The sequence below is a fragment of the Anolis sagrei genome, chromosome 3 (assembly GCF_037176765.1).
Source record: "Anolis sagrei isolate rAnoSag1 chromosome 3, rAnoSag1.mat, whole genome shotgun sequence".
NCBI lineage: Eukaryota > Metazoa > Chordata > Lepidosauria > Squamata > Dactyloidae > Anolis > Anolis sagrei.
Window position 1 is genome coordinate 200,688,550 of NC_090023.1, and position 21,353 is coordinate 200,709,902.

At 37.5% G+C, this 21,353-nt stretch overlaps 1 protein-coding gene across 8 annotated transcripts in view; it reads left to right on the plus strand.

Annotated features, from left to right (window-relative positions):
- The window catches only part of FGFR2 (fibroblast growth factor receptor 2), a 167,637-nt gene that overhangs the window by 137,543 nt on the left and 8,741 nt on the right, over positions 1–21,353 (plus strand). For all 8 annotated transcript variants that reach the window (XM_067465800.1, XM_060768547.2, XM_067465799.1 and 5 more), the window contains 6 exons: positions 212–363; positions 4,373–4,494; positions 5,266–5,376; positions 6,987–7,177; positions 19,210–19,332; positions 20,666–20,736. In XM_067465800.1, the coding sequence (XP_067321901.1) occupies positions 212–363; positions 4,373–4,494; positions 5,266–5,376; positions 6,987–7,177; positions 19,210–19,332; positions 20,666–20,736 (770 nt within the window). The remainder of the gene's footprint in view (positions 1–211; positions 364–4,372; positions 4,495–5,265; positions 5,377–6,986; positions 7,178–19,209; positions 19,333–20,665; positions 20,737–21,353) is intronic.

Here is a 21,353-nt window from a genome sequence, read left to right on the forward strand (position 1 = left end):
GTTGATTTTTTGACTAAAATTCTAGACTTAGAAATAAGTCAACAGAAACAATGTGAAACTGACAAAGGCAGTTTTTTTGTGTTCTTGAACAGTGTAGCAGTGATAGTAAATGAATACTATGTAGATGCTGGTTGGCTTGTTGTCTATTATCAGTTCATAGTGACTGGGCCAAAATTACATATCCTTTTTGCACCTTGTATTCTTATAACAGGTGTCTGCAGACTCTAGTTCATCCATGAATTCCAACACACCATTGGTGAGGATAACCACTCGTCTCTCCTCTAATACCGATGCTCCAATGTTGGCAGGAGTCTCAGAGTATGAGCTCCCAGAAGATCCTAAATGGGAGTTTCCAAGAGATAAGTAAGTGATATCTTGCTATTAATGGCATTTTAATAACACTGGCAACAAGGATTCTTACACCAGTTATTGTGGTCATTGACAAATAATAAATATTTAAGATGATTCTCTTGAGGATATAGAATTCCTTTTGCTCACAGGGATAGTTTTTAAATCATTTCAATCACAGTTGTATTTATGCCTCCTTATTTATGTGAATAGTAAGTATGTTCAGTATTTGCCCAGTTTCAATGACTGACAATTGTTTCTTGTTCAAAAGGTTGTCTTTTAAAAAATCAGTTTTAAAAGAACAGCAATCTTCCTTCAGCTGAAAAACAACATATTGGGAAACTGAATGACATTTCCCAAAATTGGCTAACACAATTGTTAGTTCACTGTGTTGACTTTACAGTTTACAAGACTGATAAAGTCATGTTTTAATTTAAATATTAAAAATGAGTACGTTGGCATTCTCCTGTATATACTGAATGCTAGGTGGGCCACATGAAAAAATGTTTGCTATATTTGTCAACAAAATAAATGTTCAATTTACTTGTTTCCTAAATTGGTAATGATATTGACAATGACAACAACAACAATAACAAACAACTTTAGCAAGCAGATAGATCACACATTTATTTTTATGTAATAGTGGTATTTCTTTTTTAAAATAAAGCAACTAAGCATTTGTTTTTTCAAAACAATTGATGAAATGCATCAGTTCAATTTATCAATTATTATCACCAGTAGAGTAAACTACTAAAGACTTGCAGAAATTAACGCAGAAGGGAAAAGGAATAAAAAGGAGAGGAAGCCATATATTAGAGACCTTTCTATTAGGAAAAAGGGAGGAAGTTTCTTGGAGCTGCTAGTTTTTTGACAAAGGGCTAGACTTCTGCTTGCCGCAGTGTTCTTTCTTGGAGCCCAGGGATGATCTTTAATCCAATTACATGTGACAGGGGAAGAAACATTGTATTAAGTATGCACCATGTATAATCTGATGGATTATTGCTTCATCTAGTGTGGATGGAGAGATTTCTGCAATACGCAATATTTGTTTTTCATATGTGGAGGACAAGTGACATGGACACATGTAAAATACTATGCATCTTTATACATGGAATCTCATGTGGCAACCTGTTCAGAAATACGTCTTCAAGATCAAAAGTATACATAACATTTCATTGTCTTGGATTCTGTGGATGGAAGAATCCAAAGGGACTCACACTGATTTTGTGCCAGTGATTTAAACAGCTAGTAGCTATTCAGAGCAGAATCCATACATCACCCACAAATCAGCCAATCAGGAGGTGTATTTTTGTTTTGTTTTGGCCTGGATACCTAGGCATAGTAATCCATTCTGAAATCCCATATAATATTTTAATGTAGTAAAGAAAGTTAATAAGCCTCTTCTTGATTTAGCTAGTTTGAAATAGAGGAGCATGATTGGCACTACAAATTTTCATTATATAATAACATATGCAAGGCAGGTCTGTACTGTATAAAATGAACCCAGCCTCTAGAAAGTTAGTCCTGCAAGGCCAAAAACAGTTTTTATCAGGAGATTGAACTCCCAAGAGACATGAACATAACTTTCCAATAGTTTTCAAATATTCATTTTCTGGAAATTTTGAACTTTGGCTCCCACAAATCTCAGCCAGCATGTTTGGAAGTTTAAGTCCCAAACATATGGAGAACCAGTGTTTGAGAACCATGATCTGGAGTTTCTATCAGGATGGCAATATTAAATTTAATTTTAAAAGACATATACTCAAACCAAAATTAGTATATAATTTACTCACTTAATTACTGCAGATGCAGACTGTGGCCAGGAAATCAGAAGACGCTTACTTCTTGGGAGGAGAGCAATGTCCAATCTCGATAAAATAGTAAAGAGTAGAGACATCAGACTGGCAACAAAGATCCGCCTAGTCAAAGCCATGGTATTCCCTGTAGTAACCTACGGATGTGAGAGCTGGACCTTAGGGAAGGCTGAACGAAGGAAGATAGATGCTTTTGAACTGTGGTGTTGGAGGAAAGTTCTGAGAGTGCCTTGGACTGCGAGAAGATCCAACCAGTCCATCCTCCAGGAAATAAAGCCCGACTGCTCACTGGAGGGAAAGATACTAGAGACAAAGTTGAAGTACTTTGGTCACATCATGAGGAGACAGGAAAGCCTAGAGAAGACAATTATGCTGGGGAAAGTGGAAGGCAAAAGGAAGAGGGGCCGACCAAGGGCAAGATGGATGGATGGCATCCTTGAAGTGATTGGACTGACCTTGAGGGAGCTGGGGGTGGTGACGGCCGACAGGGAGCTCTGGCGTGGGCTGGTCCATGAGGTCACGAAGAGTCGGAGACGACTGAACGAATGAACAACAACAACAATTTGTGGAAAATCATGAGATGCAGTTTTAGATTCTGCCATATGATTTTATAACTCTTGTCTTTTGGAAATTTATTCACTGTGTGTGTGTGTTTTTAAATTAAAGGGCCTTTTATGTGCATTTATGGAAATATTCTTAATTATGTGGATGAAAGGTGGTGCCATACCTTTCTTTTGCCACCTGCAAGGTTCTAGTCAACAGTGGGGGTCTGTATACTTAATTATGTCAGCCCTTTCCCTAAGGGGAAACATTAATGCGGAAAATCTTAGAGCATTAAACATTTAAAAACAGCACTCGGCATAAATGTGGGTGGAGTGGGTTTGAATGAAAGAAGGCTTTTTAAGAGTAGTTTATTAGATTGGGGGCCGCAGGCACACAATGGCAGGATTGTTATGTTCAGACTAGAAGCACAAGAGCACATAAATTAACCATTTTCCAATGCAAATGTTTGCTTTCTGCCAAGATCTGAAATTCAATTTTCGTTTCAGAGAAAATGCAGCACAGTCTCAGCACACAACAACACACAATCCTTTAGTCTTTGTGTATTGGCAAAGTAGCATGTCCTTTTCATAACTGATAGAACTCAGGATATATAGTCTCATCAGCATGATTAGGTAGAAAGCTTTTATTTAATTAAAAGGCTCTATTTAAACTCATCCCATTTTATTGTTAATCATGGCATTTTGCCAAACCTGCTTAATTTTCTCCTGAATGGAAAACAGTGCACTTCTATTACATGAGACCCGCACACAGATGGAATGATATACGATTATATATGTACTGCCGTTAATTCAACATGCTGCTTGTATATTATTCCTGAGCTAACATATTTTTCTAGCAACCTCTGATTGTAGTGGAAAATTTATTAGTAGTCTTGTTTCCAACAGCTAGAAAAAAATAAGCAAGGGAAATATATATATGTGTGTGTGTGTATGTGTATGAAAAGTATCCCTTATTCTTTTATACATTTAAGGATTGAAATCTTGGATCGAGAGAAGATACTTTCACTATTAGATAACTTAGTTGGATCAGCTCAACTTTGCAATATTGATGGCCAAAAAAGATTTATGTTTCTGAACTCACAATATTAAATCCTTAAACATTGCAAATCCTTTGCCATAAATTATTCAGATAATTCCCCCAAAGAGTGCTTGATTGTGTCAATAACAGTTGTGTGACTCAACATTGAAGATATAACAGGAAGTTCTATTGAAAGGTTGACATGATTATAATACCTTTGAAAAGAAAATTTTCTTTAACTGAAATTTCCTCCAAAAGTGCTGGAAATAGAGGATGCAGTGTTTTCCTAAAGAGCTATAGATATCTACTGAAATGTTTGGGAAGATAAAAATACAAGACTTAGATAGTTAAACTTAGTCAAGGTATAGAAAAAAAATACTATGTTTGAGATACATATTTCCACATTCTCACACACTTGCACTCTTGATTTCGCCAGATGAGTATTAATTACATATAGTATTTGTTCAGAAGACTGATTGGAGGGGCGTGCATAAGCTCTAATATATGCCATAATACCCATGTTGATTTTTAATGAGAAATTACTTGTTAAAGGAGTCGTGTAATTCTTTGTCCTTCAGTTTTGCCTCTTCTTAACATGTGATGTGCTAACTCTTTGGTTCCCTTCCTAGGCTGACCTTAGGGAAACCTCTTGGGGAAGGATGCTTTGGTCAAGTTGTCATGGCAGAAGCAGTGGGAATTGACAAGGACAGGCCAAAGGAAGCTGTGACTGTAGCAGTAAAGATGTTGAAAGGTAATATGAAGGGAAATAAGGTCTTAGTATGGTGATACTTTCAGGAAAGAATTTTTGTCTCCACATTCTCTCACTGTAAAAGATCAATGTTATCTAGTTCAAATTGCATTATATGGCAGTATAGATGAGGCCTAAGGCTATCCATGGTTCAGGACTTTTGTGGGAAAAAATCAGGGTTGTCACAAAAATTGCACTTTTAGCCTTTGAAGTAGCACTTTCTACTCATTAATACCAGACGCTTAGAATGCCTCAGCAGGCACATCCAAGGCATGCCACCTCCCATGACTGCTGGGAATCGTAGTCTGGAGGTGCTTCCTTGGGCCTAGCTCAGCATGGTGGCCTTCAGAAGAGCAGAGCGGGAAGAGCAATGGGGTTGGAGGAGGGCCTTGAAAGTAGAGCAGGGAGCAGCGGGGACAGCCCAGCGGGCCACCACCCCTGGCCGGTCTCCATGGCAATGCAGCCTGCCGCTCCTCCTCCCCGCACCCTGCCTCCCTCTGCACTCCTCCCCCCTCCCTCCTCCTCCTCAGGCCGCGCCACTTAAGTGATTTGGATTTTATTCTTTTCTTTGTTGTATTTTTTATTTTATACCCAGCATATAAGACAACCTCTGACTTTTCATGGGATTTTCCAGGGTTAAAAACTCGTCTTCTATGCTGGAAGATACGGTAGTTAAATAATCTGTAATATGTATCTGAAATAGTTAATTAAAAAAAATAAGTTCTGGCCATATTCCAGCTAAAATGGGTTTTGGGACTTTTTTGTCTCATACAGATGATGCTACAGAAAAAGACCTCTCTGACCTGGTGTCTGAGATGGAGATGATGAAAATGATTGGGAAGCATAAAAATATCATCAATCTCCTTGGTGCCTGTACTCAGGATGGTGAGTGTCATTTTCATTTTGTAAATAAAAAGTGATAAAATGTAACCCTGTTTTAATATTTGTATGTTGTATACTTCAAGTTGTATTGTAATATTTTTAATTGTGAGCCACTTTGAGTCTCCATATGGAGAGAGAAGACAGGATATAAATAAATGTAATAATCATAATCATATGCAGCATTGGACATATTGTCCAATATATCTTTGTCCCACTGCTTTCCTGTTTTTACAAATACTTTCTTCCAATCTAAACTGTAGAAATTAATATAATGAAACAATTCTATTCTTGTAGGGGGCACATAGTACCCTCCTTCTGTTTTACAATATAAAACAGGTAAAAGGCAGAAAGGAGATTGAAAGATAGGTGGCAACATATAGAAGTTGTCCCTTCCTTGGAGATTGCCCCTTTCTTATCTCCAGGAAATGCAAAGGATATGTTCTGAAACAGAGTTATAAAAGAATATGACTGAGAGTGTTTTGTTCCTTTTATATTATTTGTAACATTGGAAAAGTTGCTTTTTGGGGGAGACAGCTGTTCTGTCATTCATAGCCCCAGAAGTAAGTTCTGCTCTTAGTGTGGTTTGACTTCCCCTCCTATTTGACAAAAAACTGAAATTCAAATATGAATGCTACCAAAATGTGACAGATAGACACAACAACCTAAATCTAATTCTTACTGCCAGCTAGAATAAAGCACTGAATCAATGGAAAAGTGTAAGTCACTTTCTTTGTAAATTCCATTGATCCAGTTGGTCGTCCCAGACTGGAACCTAGCAATTAGGTTTATAGTCTTGTATACTTTGGAATCTTGAATATGTTCCTTAGAACATGAAGGGTTATGATAGGTATGCAGGTGTAAGGAAAAAGAGAGAATGTATATGAAACAGGAGGGTAAGTATAGTTTAATTCTTTGACTAAAACTCCCCAATCACTCACAGAAAGTTGTTGTCCTTGGGAAAGACACATGATCTTAGCTTAGAGGAAGTAAAGGTTTCCCCTCGACATTAAGTCTAGTTGAGTCCGACTCTGCGGGGTGGTGATCATTTCTGTTTCTAAGCTATAGAGCCGACATTGTCCGTAGACAACTCCAAGGTCATGTGGCTGGCATGACTGTATGGAACTCCGTTACCTTCCGGCTAAAGTGATACCTATTGATCTACTCACATTTAGATACTTTCGAACTGCTAGGTTGGCAGAAGCTGGGGATAACAGCGGGAGCTCATCCCATTCAAACTGCCAACCTTCCAGTCAGCAAGTTCTGCAGCTTAGTGCCACCGCAGCCTCTTTAGAGAAAGTACATACATGCAAACCCTAGAGTACAATCACCCAAAGTCAGAGGAAATGCAAAGGCCCATAAACAATGTGTTTTGAAAGGCAGAGGACTGGAGCTCTACATGTTACAAAAAGCTAAAGTGAAGCTTTCATGGTCTTTCGATGTTCTTGTATTTGAGATTGTATGAGTTTGTATTCTAAGTCAGTAATTTGCTGTAATCTTTTAATTCCTTCCATGAATATGAAATGTGATTTTCACTGTGCCTTCATGGGTCAGTATCTGTGGATCTTTTTTTATTCCTATTTTGTTCTCACATTCTGCATTTTCTTCCTTTAAAGGACCACTGTATGTGCTTGTTGAATATGCTTCAAAAGGAAATTTGCGAGAGTACCTACGAGCGAGGCGGCCACCAGGAATGGAATATTCTTTCGATATTAACCGGGTCCCTGAAGAGCAGATGACGTTCAAAGATTTAGTCTCGTGTACATACCAGTTAGCAAGAGGCATGGAATACTTAGCATCACAAAAAGTAAGCCAACACTATTTAAAACACTTGTTTTCACCTTTTTAATCCAGAGATGGGTCAAGAATGTCTTGAAGGCTACTGCAGGTGTCCAAAGCACTGCTTTGCTGATATGCACTCTTTGTGGTAGTGAATGCAGGGGTATGTGTTAAATATGATAGCTCATATGCAGCCTCTGCCAAGTCAATAGTGTTTATACTAAAGATTGGCTAGAGAATTGAAAAGATAGAATGCCAGTTATTGATCGTGCCTAAAGTCCATTCATTGGTCTGTTGCAATAGCCTTGTGTTTGTATATAGTGCTTATTTAATCCCAAAGGCTGAATTTTAAAATACTGGGAAATGTAAGAGATGGTACTTGTGCTTGTTAGCAGAATGATGAAATCAATATGGCAGAAACTAAATACTCCAACAGGATCTAGCAGAGAGAAAAAAATCATTGCTTTCTTTGTAATGTGTATAAGAGTAACTTTATTTATAAATAGTTACATAAAATCAAACATATGGCCTTATAGACAAGAGAGAAAGGAGAGAGATTTGCTACAGATTAGATTAGGTGCGGTAAAGAAACAAACAGGCAAACAAGGAAACTAGCAATTAGAAAGCTCCAAGTTCATGTTTAACTGATGGGGAATTTATGCAAAGGGATTTTATAGCACTTTTGAGACAAACTGAAGGAAATGAGTTTGTATCATAATCTTGCATAAACTGGGTAAATGGTTATTAAGATTGTGCGCCAATTTTGTTTCCTCAGTTTCCTTCAGTACTTTTAGTACTTTGGGAGCTCATAATGGTAAGAGCCCTCCTGGTACAAAAAAATTGCCCGACACGAAAGCAAGCATTGTAGCCTTGCAGGCAAGCGAGGGAATTTTCAAGGTAGTTCAGGGAGTATAGCTTGACTGAGCTCCAGGTCATCACTCTTCATTCTCTGGACCTCCTTAAAATGCCTTAAAGCTGCTGGTGCTTGGAAGAGAAGAAAGTGCAGGTGCCTGCCTCTCCTCTAGAGTAGAACAGCTTTAAGAGTAATCCCAGTCTCCTCTTCTACAAACAGAAGGGAAAGGATCCAGAAACTTAAGAGTGATAACTGATGTTTTTTAAAATCCAGGTCTTAATGAAGAATATGGAAGGGGAGCCTATGGGAAGTCCTGTGTCGTCGTCATCCTGTCCCCCCGCCACTATAATGGGCTGGAGGAGGGTGCTTTCTTAACTCAGTTGTTGACATGCAGGCTCCCCTGAAGGGAGAAACAGAAAGGCTCACAGGGGAAAGGGGAACCACGTAAGTTGGGCCGAAGGGAGTCTTTTTTTTCAGATGTCGAATGAAAACACCCATTCAGCAGCACACCCTTTTTGGGGAGGCACTGGAAAACGGATATGGGCGGCTTCCGGTAACCGGCAAGCATAAACAGATAGCGATTCACCCAAAATGCACAAGCCTTGTTGTTGTTGTTGTTGTTGTTGTTGTTGCCGCCTTGCCTTTCTCCCTTGATTGAGACCCAAAGTGGTATAGACTATACCCATTGGGCTGTATGGGAATTGTTAGCCATAATTAGCAAGCTCATGCATTTTAGTAAATCTACACCTGGTAGGGCTAGTGCTGGATTTAGCCCACAACTTGAACCCAGTATTCCAATGAGTAGAATTCTACTTACAAAAAGATGAAGAGGTGATCTTTGCTGATTCCTCTCTGCCCCCAGTGATCAGTTCTAGAAGGCTGATCCCTCATCAGCTCTCCAGAACAGAATGGGAAATGATGCTTTAGGTTACAGAAGGGAGAAATTGGTAGGTGAACCCCCTTTTTATCCTTTCTGACAATGGAAGCTCCATCTTCATTGAACAAATACTCAGCATTCAAGCTATTGTCCTGATGTGTTCAGCCTCAGTAGTAATCATATTAAGGCAATAATAAAGCAGTTGCAAAACAATAACAGTAATAAAGTATTGTTTTGTAGTTAAAAAGGCAAACTTTAACTGAATGACTGTTGGGACAACAAAAGTTTGAAAAATGTGGTAGTGTTTCGTTTGGTGTTTTTTTTTTTTTTTTACTCTTTTTATTAGAAGTTTAGCTCTTGCTTTTAAGGAACTATTTCATGCTTATGGTCCATTTGAGCAGTGCAGGAAAAAGACATTTTATCAGTCTAACAGTTTAGAAAATCTGAGGAATATGCTAGATAGGGTCCGGAGTCAACCTTTCCTTGAACCAGATGAAGTTGGAAGTGACAAAGTTCATAAAAATTACTGTTTTAATGTTAGTGTTATATTAAGAAGTATTTTATTTGCTGAATTGTTAAATAAACAATTGTTAATTGTTAAAGCACTGCATTTTCTTTGACACAACCAAGATAACAAATATATGCATGAGTAATCGGACTCCCAAGTTATGCTTCTTAAGGTATCTATTAAAGTGGGAATTAGAGAGGGAAAATCAATCTTCAACAAATAACATCACAAAATGAATTTAGGTATTCATGAATTCAGAAACTAATATGGATCAACAATGAGCTCCTTCATTGAACAACAGACAACAAAAAGATAACCTTAAGAGTTGCCTTATTAAACTAAGACCATTACATTCCAGTAATTTGCAGAATACAAAAGAGAGAGCCATTCATTTCCCCAGGGCCTTCATGGGAATTACATATGCTATGACTGGATAACTGGTAGAAAGAAGCAGCATTAACACTCTGTGAACAAATTAGTCATTTGTCTCATTTAAAATATTTGGCTACTGAGAAAACCAGCTGAAACAGCACAATTTTGACATTCACTCCATGGAGACTTGTATTTGCAAGTTGCCTCCATCGTTACACGTTTTCTTAAGGTATAATTCCTCAAATTTGCATATGCAACTAGCTTTATAGACACTCTGGAGTCTTCTGCTTAATAGATTAAAGTAGAATGATAGTGGAAGTGCAGAGCCTGCTTTGCTAGTGCTGAATCAGGCAGAACATACTTAACTTTCTTGTTCAACAAGACTACTACACCATTAGAGAGTAAAAAAGGAGTGATAGTGTGAAAGAGAGAATCTGCTTGTGTCACAAATTTTGTAGAACTCGGCAGTCACAATTCCAGTATATTTGTCATGTTTACATTAACAGTAATAACATTTTTTGTGTAATTTTTCTAGATACTGCAACCCACACAATTTTTAAAAAGTTAGAATCCAGACAAGAAGTAGCATCTGATGGAAACTGGATGTTTTACTTGCTAACTGGGTTCCACCATATCTGGAGAACTATAGATCTTCAGGCCATGGTTTAGAATTTTGAGTCTTTAATCTGTGGAATTAATACAGTTTGACACCACTTTAAATGATACTAGTGTGTATACCTGGTGTTGTCCAGATGTCAGAGGGGCTGCTGCCCCCATGCTTTCATCCCTTCTTTCTCTTGCCCTCCCCTAACACTTTTTTTATCTTTTTCTACCTTTCTTGTCTCCTTTTTCTTTCTTCCCCCTTGCTTCCTTTTCCATTCCTCTCTTTGCCTTTCTTTCTGTTTCTTTCTTTTCTTGTCTGCTTTCTTCTTTCTCCACTTATGAGATGGCCTATCCCACAATGTCTCTATGGTGACATGGTTCTCTTTGTGGCTTTTTCCTTCTTTCTTTCCTTTCTCTTGTACACATGTTACCTTTCTTTCCCAGTGACATCATAGAGGTCCATCTCACCTAGCCTCACCTCACCTTTGTACCTTTGGTAGAAAGACAGACATAGGTTGACTTTTGCATTATATATATACATAGTTCAGTGTTATGGAATCACAAGATCTTTAGCCTTCTCTGCCAAATAGGGTTGGTGCCTTACCAGGCTATAACTCCCAGGATTCCATAGCATTGAGTCATGGCAGTTAAACTGGTGTCAAACTGCATTAATTCTACAATGTAGATGCACCCTTTGACAGGTTCTCAAACAGTTCTGTTCCATCTATTGGGCATTGAATCTTATGCATGAGCAGGTTTCTTTATCATTGTTTCTCGTGGTGTTTGTGTCTCAAGATTAATGTCCCTGACCTGTGAATATCAACTTTGGATTTGCAAGTGAGGATTTGCCTATGTCATCCTTTTCCAACCTGGTATTCTCCATTTTTTTTTTAACTTTATCTGCCATTTCCCATGCTTGCACAGCTGATGGAAGGCATGGTGCAAACATTTGGAGAGAGACACATTGGGAAAGGCTAAGCTGGGTATAAAAACCATAAACATGAAGACTCAGGGACAGTTCCTTTGTAGATGTGAGACTGAAGTTTGCTCACATACTAGAAAAAGACTTTCTGTTTTTTGGCATTGCTTGATATATACAGGTGGCAGTCGGGAGGGCATGGTTCAGATGAGAAATCAATAACATTATATAGACCCAAATTACACTTATATTTATTTAATTTAGATCTATGTAATGTTGTTAATTTATTGTCTATATGCTGGGTTTGTGGGATGAGGGTTGAGCGGGATAGAAGTTGATAATAATAATAATAATAATAATAATAATAATAATAATACATTATGTTGCTCATACCGCTGTGTTCAATCAAGAGAATTTTATGTGAATTGTTGTAACTTCAGTTCAGTAATACTACATTGGGGAAACATATCACTCCTTGTTTCTTTCATTGTAGTATGAGTGTATGCATTTCACATTTCCCAGGTGAATGACAATTGCCAGCCTTCCTTGGCAGATGAACAACATTTGTTAGGTACTCATCTGTAAGACAGCTTCCAGAAAACATAACAAGTATCTGACCTACATTGCCTTCTTGGCTATATAGAATGTAAAAATGAAGTTGCCAAAACAGCTTCCATGGTCTCATTTGCAAAAGGAATAGCTTGAGTGAGTGTTGATGCCAAAAGTATCTGATGCAAAAGGATTTGACATAAGCAGTGCAAGGAATACTGACAGATACAGAGAGATAAAACAAAAAAGGCATTCTGGTTCTCCAAATATTTCTATATTTCTATTTTGGTAACTTTTTTGACTGTCATAGAGTCACTTTTGAGTAGAAATAACAAGATTGCTTATACTCTTAGGTGTTGCTATTCGGAAACAGAAATAACATGAAAAGATAAAATTGTCTACCTGTTTTTTGCTTAATGAATGGCAATAAAAATATTCTGAAAGAATGCAAAAATGGCAGGTTTAAAGAGGCAATTTAAAGCTTGCAATAAAATACTGTTTATACTTTCTGCTTAAAGGAGAGATCACGCTATCTAGACCAATTTATTTTAAAAGGAGATGCCAAAAAAGGAAAGAAAAGAATTTTCTGTGTTTTTGTGCCAGCAAGGCTGATGCCCCTTTGGTTTAACTACAGGAGAGGATTACAAACCCCACATAGAGTTCACTAAAAAATGATTACCTGCATTAACATTCCAGGGCAAAGCCATAATATTTTCCAAAATATCTTGTTCCATATGTAGATGTACCGTGGAGCACCTGAAAGCTTGAGTAATCAAGCCTTTCCATATACAACATTGTTATGGAGGTACAGCATACAAATGAGAATGTATATGAGATAATTGCCTCCATCATAACATACATCATATGAAAAGCCACGATAGATAAGCCATTTTCAGTGGCATCCACATGGTAATTTTAGTATTGAAATTGTCTCTGGAAAGCTTTGAATTTCTTTTAAAGATGTCAGACTCTTTAAGTATGTTAGCTTAGATCTGAATTGGGCCTTTGCTCTTTTTCAAGCAGTTACTTATCATTCTTGGAGATAATTACCTTGTACATTTGTAGTGGGAAAAAGATTTAAACTGGGGATTTATCTATTTTCAGTTCAGCAAATAGTTATTTTTCTCTATAATTGGCTGCTGAAAAGATATTATGGGTATACTGATAACCTGTTTGGGAGGGCAGGAATAAAGATCTTTAGAATTTCCAATGTGGAATTTTGAATCAGATATGAAAGTCCTACAACTGAATGCGCAAGGTCCCAGTAAATGTGTGGACTGGCTGAAAATTTCAACTACCATGACAATATCGGGGCTTATTGCCCCCAAAATATAATTTTTCCATCTGAAGCATTTCCATTGACTTGGAACCTGTGTGCACTGCCAGAAAATGTAGTGTCGTTTTCATTTTAGCCTGGGCCATCCAAATGACACCCAGGCTAATGCAGAGTAAACCAGGGTAAATATTTTAATGCATTTTATAACACCCACTGCCTCAACATCTTTGCAGATATTGAGGCAGTGGAAAGAGATACCCGGGGTTGCCATCAATGGCTTCAGGTGGTGTCCCCACAGCCTACCTGGGGATATGGGATGGCAGTGCCACCCTAGCCTCCTCACCCCCTCCCCCTTAGTTTAGCCCCAAAACAAAAGGAAAGCTTCTTTCCCATTGCAGGAAGCTGCCCTGTTTATTTAGTTAGTTAGTTAGTTAGTTAGTTGCATCACTTATATCCCGCCCATATCAGCCCGCAGGCGACTCAGGGCGGTCTACATATCGGCACAATTCGATGCCATCAATACAATACAAAAGCAAAAACAATTAAGTGCATTTAGACAAAAAAGACAGTGCAATAACAATTTAAAAAGAGCTATATCCTCTCATTCCAATCCTCATCCGTTTCATCGTCTTGGCCGTTCCTGGGTCATTCTCTATCTCAAGCTTGACTATTCCGGGGTTCCGAATGCTTGCTCAAAGAGCCAGGTTTTTACTTTCTTCTGAAAATTCAGGAGGGAGGGGGCTGATCTAATATCCCTAGGCAGGGAGTTCCACAGCCAAGGGGCCACCACAGAGAAGGCCCTGTCCCTCGTCCCCGCCAAGCATGCTTGCGAAGCAGACGGGATCAAGAGCAAGGCCTCCTCAGATGATCTTAACTTCCTGGAGGGTTCGTAGGAAGAGATGCGTTTGGATAGGTAGGCTGGGCCTGTTTATCACACTCAGGCAAAGGACTTAGGGTAGGGTGGGTAGGGTGGCACTGGCTGGGTTATAGGCCAAATCCACACACACCCCCTAGGTCAGTGAGGTGGGGATTTCCGCCTGCATGTGTCCTCAAACTGCAAAAGGATCCAGACATTTTAATTCCAGTTCACCTTACATTTTGGCCAGTGTGTATACCTAAATTGTTGTAAACTGCTCTGAGTTGCCTAAGGGCTGAGAAGAGCGGTATACAAATAAAGTAAATAAATAAATAAATAAATAAGTGTAGGAGTGCCCTAAGACAATTGTGAAGAAGTCAGCTGTTTAGGCAGGAATTTATTTTATGAAATCTGTAAAAAATGTTTTCGTTAAGTGTGTTTTTTAATCTACCTATCTCCCAATATTGGGACTTAAAAACAAGTGTTTGGAAGCTGCCTGAGTCCCTACGGGGAGAGAGAGCAGGTTAAAAATAAACGTTTATTATATTATTGTTATTATTATTATTATTATTATTATTATTATTATTATTATGAGAAATACTGTGGAAAAGCTTATCATATTCAGAAAGCAGAATTAAACCCATTTTTTAAACAGATCTGGGGGAAAGGACAGAATGTACCCAGAATTAAAAGTCCTTCCTCTAGCAGCCAGTCAGTTACCAAAATCTGTTTAAATAATAAAAAAATATTAAATATTTCTCTTCTGGCAGAATGACAACAGGTAAGAAAGCAGTCTGGCCTTCTTAAGGAGACATTTAGCTTAATTCCTTTGTTTTACCAGCCATGTATGCCTGTTTTTCATCTCTTGTTGCTGATTTTTGGTGGAATGTTATCGTATTTCATTGTTGGTTTTGAGTGCCCTTAGTTACTCAGAATAATGGGCAAGTTTCAGAAGTGAGAAGATATGTTTTTGCATAAATAAAATAAATGCAGACATAATTTATTGATATATTTTAAGTGTATTAATTAATTCCTCAAATAATGTAGCTGCCTTTTCATTGCCACAACTATTATTTCAGAATTTAATAGTGTTTGATAGGTTTCAGAATGAATTTCAGTCATGGTAAGAGTTTATTACAATATATTACTTCTGAGTGTGTGTGATGAAAGTTAAATAGTGTAGGATTTAAGCAAATAACAAGGCAAATCACAATTTTAATGAAACAAGAGTGTGTATTAGTAAGAGCACATGCACTGTGATCTTGCAGAAATAGTTTCTTGGATGAATATCCAGTAGTTTTGCAACTTCTTTGTCCTACCTTTTATTACTCCTGACAGAAGTCCTTAAACCTAACTTTGGTTTCCAACAGTGAGCAGGACTTCCTTTCTAGGTCACAAAAAGTAAATTGCACATTTTCAGAAAGGCATTGATGTGAAGGAGAAAAAGGGGGTAAGGGCAGGAGAACAGTTAGAAATTTCATCACTAATGTTCTTCAAAAGCAAGAAACTAATGACATAGAATCATGGTCTTCTTCTGTGTTCCAGAAGAAGAGTTAGCATGTGTACTTGATATCTCAAGGGAAAATAGATAGGCTTCATTTCAGCCTTTTCAAATGCATTTTGTGTTAAAAATTATTCATCCTTTATAGTGAATAGATCCTATTTTGGGAAGTGACACTCTATTAGCCTCAGAGGAAGGCTATGGCCAGTCCCATCTGAAAAACTATTGAGAAGAAAAACAAGGGGAGATTTGCCTTAGAATCACAATAAGTCTAAACAGCTTGAAGACAAAACACACCTTGTACAAGTAAAGGCATTTGGTCTGTCTGCCCCACAATTGCCACATACCTGCAACTTGTCAATTTGGCAAGGATAGTCCTGATTGATCTTCTGCCATCTCACTTTTTCAACTGCTTTTAAAATACTCCATTTTCTTTTCCATCTTCCTCCGCTTTTCTACTTTATTGACAACTTCCTTCAATTGCTAAAAAATGAGTTCAAAGTTTATAGTCAACTCAACAGGAAAGGGAAGAGGGAATGGAAAATGGGAATGCCAAAGTTCTTCCCATAGCCTTTGGCATAAGCAAACTACTGCAACATCTCTTAGCTTATGTGTTCTTCCTCAATAGCCAACACACATTTTGGTACCTCAAATGTTAGACCTGTTTCTGGGTGTACTTTACCTGCTAATTCCAAAGATGGCATCAATTGCCCCCAACATACACCAAGAATCACAATAACCATATCAAAGAAACTAGGGCTGGTGTGGTCTGTCCAATGCGATTTTCTGAATCAGCACCCCAAATAACCCTAGGGACAGGCCTAAAAACCAATATACCAAGAAAACTTTTGTTGCTGTTGGACTGTGTAGTTTTAACTTCGCTTTGATGTTACTTGACAACATGTTAAAGTGTGTGTTGTCATTGTCAACACACATTTCATTTGTGAAAGGTTGGAGAGTATGTTCTTAACACTGGCAGGCAGTGACTTGCAGATTTCCCAGTGTGCTCTCTGCATAGATGATGCTAGGGATGAAACCTAGGACTGTCGGTTCATGCAAAGCACAATATGCTTTACCACTGAATTATCATACAATCATGTAGCAATTAAGTATCTTTTAAAAAAAACTTCTATGAAATTTAACCACCCTGAATTGGTATTTTCATGTGAAAATAAATGTTAAGTACAAACCAAAGCCACGTACAAAAATTAGAAACTATTAATTATTGTTGAGCCAATTTAATGTGCAATCCTGATAAAAATTGATTCAATTTTGTAACACACTGATGTTTTGAATTAGGAGCAGTGAGGCTCAACTTTGTTTTCCAAGAGACTTCTCTAGTAATCACTGGGGGACAGATTTGATTGTAATCTTTTAATTTTTTTTTTAAAAAAAGGTCTGTTAAAGAAGGTGGAGAATAATCATTGGATATCACTGTGTACAATGAAGCTGTGTTTCAGTAGCAGGAGATAAAATCGATAGGTTTTAAGTGGCAGGGGAATCTAGCTTGGTTATTAGAACTGTTTTTAGAACATTTGGCACAAGTTCCTTGGGTACTTTTAAGCATATAAACTCATTTTCTTAGAAGACTTTAAAATGACTAAATAGTCTTTTGGGAAGTAATTGTCTTCTTTTATTCACCAGATAAGTATATCGCCCCCTTCACTTTACTATTTCTGTAATTTTATCTTTCTCTAATAGAATATCTAGTGAATTGATTGGCAAAGTGCAACCCTCCAGATGATTATCATGTAGTATTATTTTATCCATGTATATCCTGCCTTTCTCCCAGTAATGGGAATTATTGTCCCAGCATACTATAGAGTTGTGTTAAGGGATCTTGAGATTTCTAGAGAGGATAATTTGCTGGGTCCTCCAATGGAACTTGGGTAATTTCTGGGGGAAGCATACCACAGAACAGTTTTTTCTCAAACTCTTCTCCAGGTGTTTTGGACTTCAGTTCCCACAAATCCCAGCTGCTTATTAGCTGTTAGGAATTTTGGGAGCTGAAATCTAAAACATCTGGAGGAGCACAGTTTGAGAAACTCTTCCATAGAATCAGGTGGAGGATCCAGCGAATTTTTCCCTAGTATGGGTAAGTGAAACCATGGATAAGTTCTGCTGCTATGGGAGTCTTATTGTAGGTAATATCCACTTTCAGGAATCTACTTTTAATTTTATGTTCTCTATTTTAGAAAGGGTTAGGGACCAAATAAGGTTTAGAGGAGCTTTATATCTCTTTTTAAAAGAAGAAGAATCACTCATCATCTAGAGCAGTGCGGGCGGGTGGGCAAGTAGAGGGTGGGATGGAGAGTGGTGGTGGACAATGGTGCACATGCCAGAAGAGATGGTGCTGTGTGCATCCTCTAGCACATGTGCGCCCTCTAGCACATGTGCCATAGGTGCACCACCACTAATCTAAAGAATTCCTAGAGCTGTATTCTCATTTTTTTAAAGGTTGAGTTTTCGCCCAAATTTAGAGACATTGGGAAAGGGAAGCATACATGACCTCAGGAGTCCATTATATACTTCTGTTCTAGGCATTACATAGACCTCAGCTAAAGTTGAAATTTGAGGCAATTAGATCATGTTAATCAAATCTGCAAAAGTTCAAGCTGCAAATGTGGACAACCAACTGTATTCATATTTAGCAGCTACTACTGTAATATCAGTAATGATGGATTGATATCCTAAAGCCTCATTTCTCTCTTTAAACCTTCAACTGGTTAACAAGGCTCATAATTTTAGTAAATTTACCCAGAATTTCTGTGAAGACTGACATACTAGAACTGAACAGGATGCTGGTACACAAGCAACTTCTAGCTCTGGTTTGTTTGTTATTATGTCTGAATTAGGATTATTGGCTGGTACTTCTCCTAAAATATTGAGTCCAAAACCATGCTTAATTCTTGGTTTCAAACTCAGCTTGTTTGTAGACGAAGAAGCCAAGAATTACAGTTCAACCATAATTCTCAACAAATATATTATAGGTGTTCCTGGTTTGTTTAGTTGCCCCTGCTGGTGTGAGGAAGCAAGTAAGGGTAAACAGGTACTATGAATAAACATTAGTCTCAGTAATTATGACTTACAATTATGTGCAAACTGAACCATTGATGAATAGGGGGTTGTATATAACACATTTCTTGAAAATAATGTACATTTAAAATATGGTTTGAATAGACAGTAAACCACAGTGCATGGAAGATACTTCCATGACAGCATTGTCAGGGTCTGCCATAAGGAAGATTGAGGAGGTAAATGTGTTTTGAAAATCCAATTAAATTTGCTAACTAAATCTGCTATATTGTTACTCAGTTTTTCCTAAGTTCTGTTGGCCTAGAATTTTCCAAGGGTCAACAAATCTTTCTTTCTCAGTTTCTTCATATACAGTACATGGGTTTGAGATATGCCAGATATTATCCTGTATAATATATTCAATATTCTATGGATTAAATTGAATTAATACAATGGGTTATACTATACCTGTTCTTTCTCAGAGGGCACTTTGGTGATTGCATAAATTTGTGTTCCCACACCTTTGGCAAATCTCCCATATTTCAATTGCACAGCAGACATTTTAAACATTCACACTATTCTCATAACATTTTATTTTGGGTTACATGAGCATAGATGTATCTGAGTGAAGCAGTACAGATTTTATGGTCTAGAAGACATAACCAGCTAAAAATCTGGTTACCCAGAATGAGTCCTCATATCTATAAACCGATTTTCTTTTTCTTTTTCAGTGCATCCATCGAGATTTAGCAGCGAGGAATGTTTTGGTGACTGAAAATAATGTAATGAAAATCGCTGACTTTGGGTTGGCAAGAGACATCAACAATATAGATTATTATAAAAAGACTACTAATGTAAGTGGATGGCAGCCTTATCACTTGATCCGGTATCTTTTTTCAGTGGTGCATTTAAGTATGGCAAATGTATTCCTAATGGACTTCTTGTACAGCAGCCTAACTTTTAATCAAAGAAATGAAAATAATAGGCAAGTGTGTAAGGATTCCTAACCCCCTTTTACTAGAAAAGACAGGTTATCTGCTTACACAGCCTGGGAGAGTACATGTTACATGATGCTTTATAAAGGATAAGATTTAGCCTTGGCTTTTTATGGTCTCCATGAAACTTGTGGCACATTCTTTTACTATTTGCTAGATAGTGAATATAAATATAAATTTGCCTCTTTTGTAATCAATGGACGATTTTATGGAATGTTTCCATTTTGTAATTGCTAACATTTGGTTTTAGTTTATAGAGTTCTTATATTACCGTTGGTTCAGTCTGAAGTCAGTAGAAGATTGGTGGTGTGCTTTTGGTTAAAGTGGAAAAGCTCCACATTCAGATTATAAGAAACTGGAGTGTTGAACACATCCTGGGAATTGTAGTTCAAAACATTAATTCTCCCAAGTTATATTATGTCCTTACTACACATAGCTACTTATACCAGCAAACACAATAATAACTATTTGTGATGGTTGCTGTAATAATAGGTCAACATCTGCTCATGTGTTTCTCTATTGAGAAGTGGTCTTCATGATACAACCCTACTGAAATCAGGATTATGTTCCCTTCTTGCTTTCACCCTCCATTTTGCTGTAAACTTGCTCCTTAGGACTTTTCATTCTTTGGGAAAAGTTTCATACTTCTAGCAAGTATGAAAACAAAACTTCTGAATGTTACTTCTTGTTTGTGAATGGGTCTCTAGTCTGTGGGTACCAAGTGTTTATAATGACTTTCTGAACTTGCTGGTTGAAGATGAACCAAGAAAAACATCTTCCCTTGACATTGTCACTGGGGGATGAGGTAATCCTACCAGGTTTTTTTTTTTAAAAAAAATCTTACTTTATGATGTCTTTAAGTATACCAAAGCAAAGTGCTTTCTGGATTACATTATTCTCTGTATTTGGAGAATACTACCTGAGCAGATGGAGGCAGCATGGTGCATCTGACCTTTGGATCCACATCTTGAAATTTGGATTCCATAGAAGTGGAGAATTGCAACTGCATTAATGAACTAAATGATCTGTTGAAGTTTTTTTTTTTCATATTACACATAGTGTTCATTTGTTTTAACATAACTCTTGTGGTTTTATGGCTCCGATTAATCTTTGTCAAATTGAATCTTGAAATGGACTATTGTGAATCTTTGTGTTAAATCAGTTATTTAAAATGTTTCTATCTTAATTCCAGGGTCGGCTGCCTGTAAAGTGGATGGCACCAGAAGCTCTATTTGACAGAGTTTACACACATCAAAGTGATGTGTAAGTAACTTTATCTTAGAACTTTCCTTTATCTTTTTTTAATGAATTTACTGCTTCCTTCACTGGCACCCAATTGCATGTAATAGAAATACATTCATCAGAATAATATATGTCTCATATAACCTTGTCTCACAACCTTTGATCCACTAAGGGAAATTAATGTAGTCCAAGCAGACATCTTTATTCTGGCAAGTTAAAGAGCTGGAAAATGCTTTCTTGTGTGAAAGGGAAAAAAACATTTTTAATCCTACTAAATTAGACTTCAAATCAAATAAAACAATGGAAATTTTCCACTTCACTTCTGTTCCATGAACTCATTCCTTTAGTAATATTGTTTTCACTGTGGGTAGACTTTGTTTTTTCCCCTCCTTGCCTCTCTCAAATCTTGGTTGCCATTTCACTGCCCAGTAAGAGGGAAAAATTGAAGGGTGGCTTTAAAAAGTGAGGATTTTCTGGAAGACTGCAAATCAGTGCTCTGTTACTAATCTGGCTGGCTTCAAAGCACATGAAAGGTAGAAAACATGACTACTTCTCCTTGTTGCGGAAGTTTGCTTCCCTTGAACCTTTCTTTACAAAAGTATGTCTCCAAAGCACTGTTGTAAGTGGCCTGAATGTGG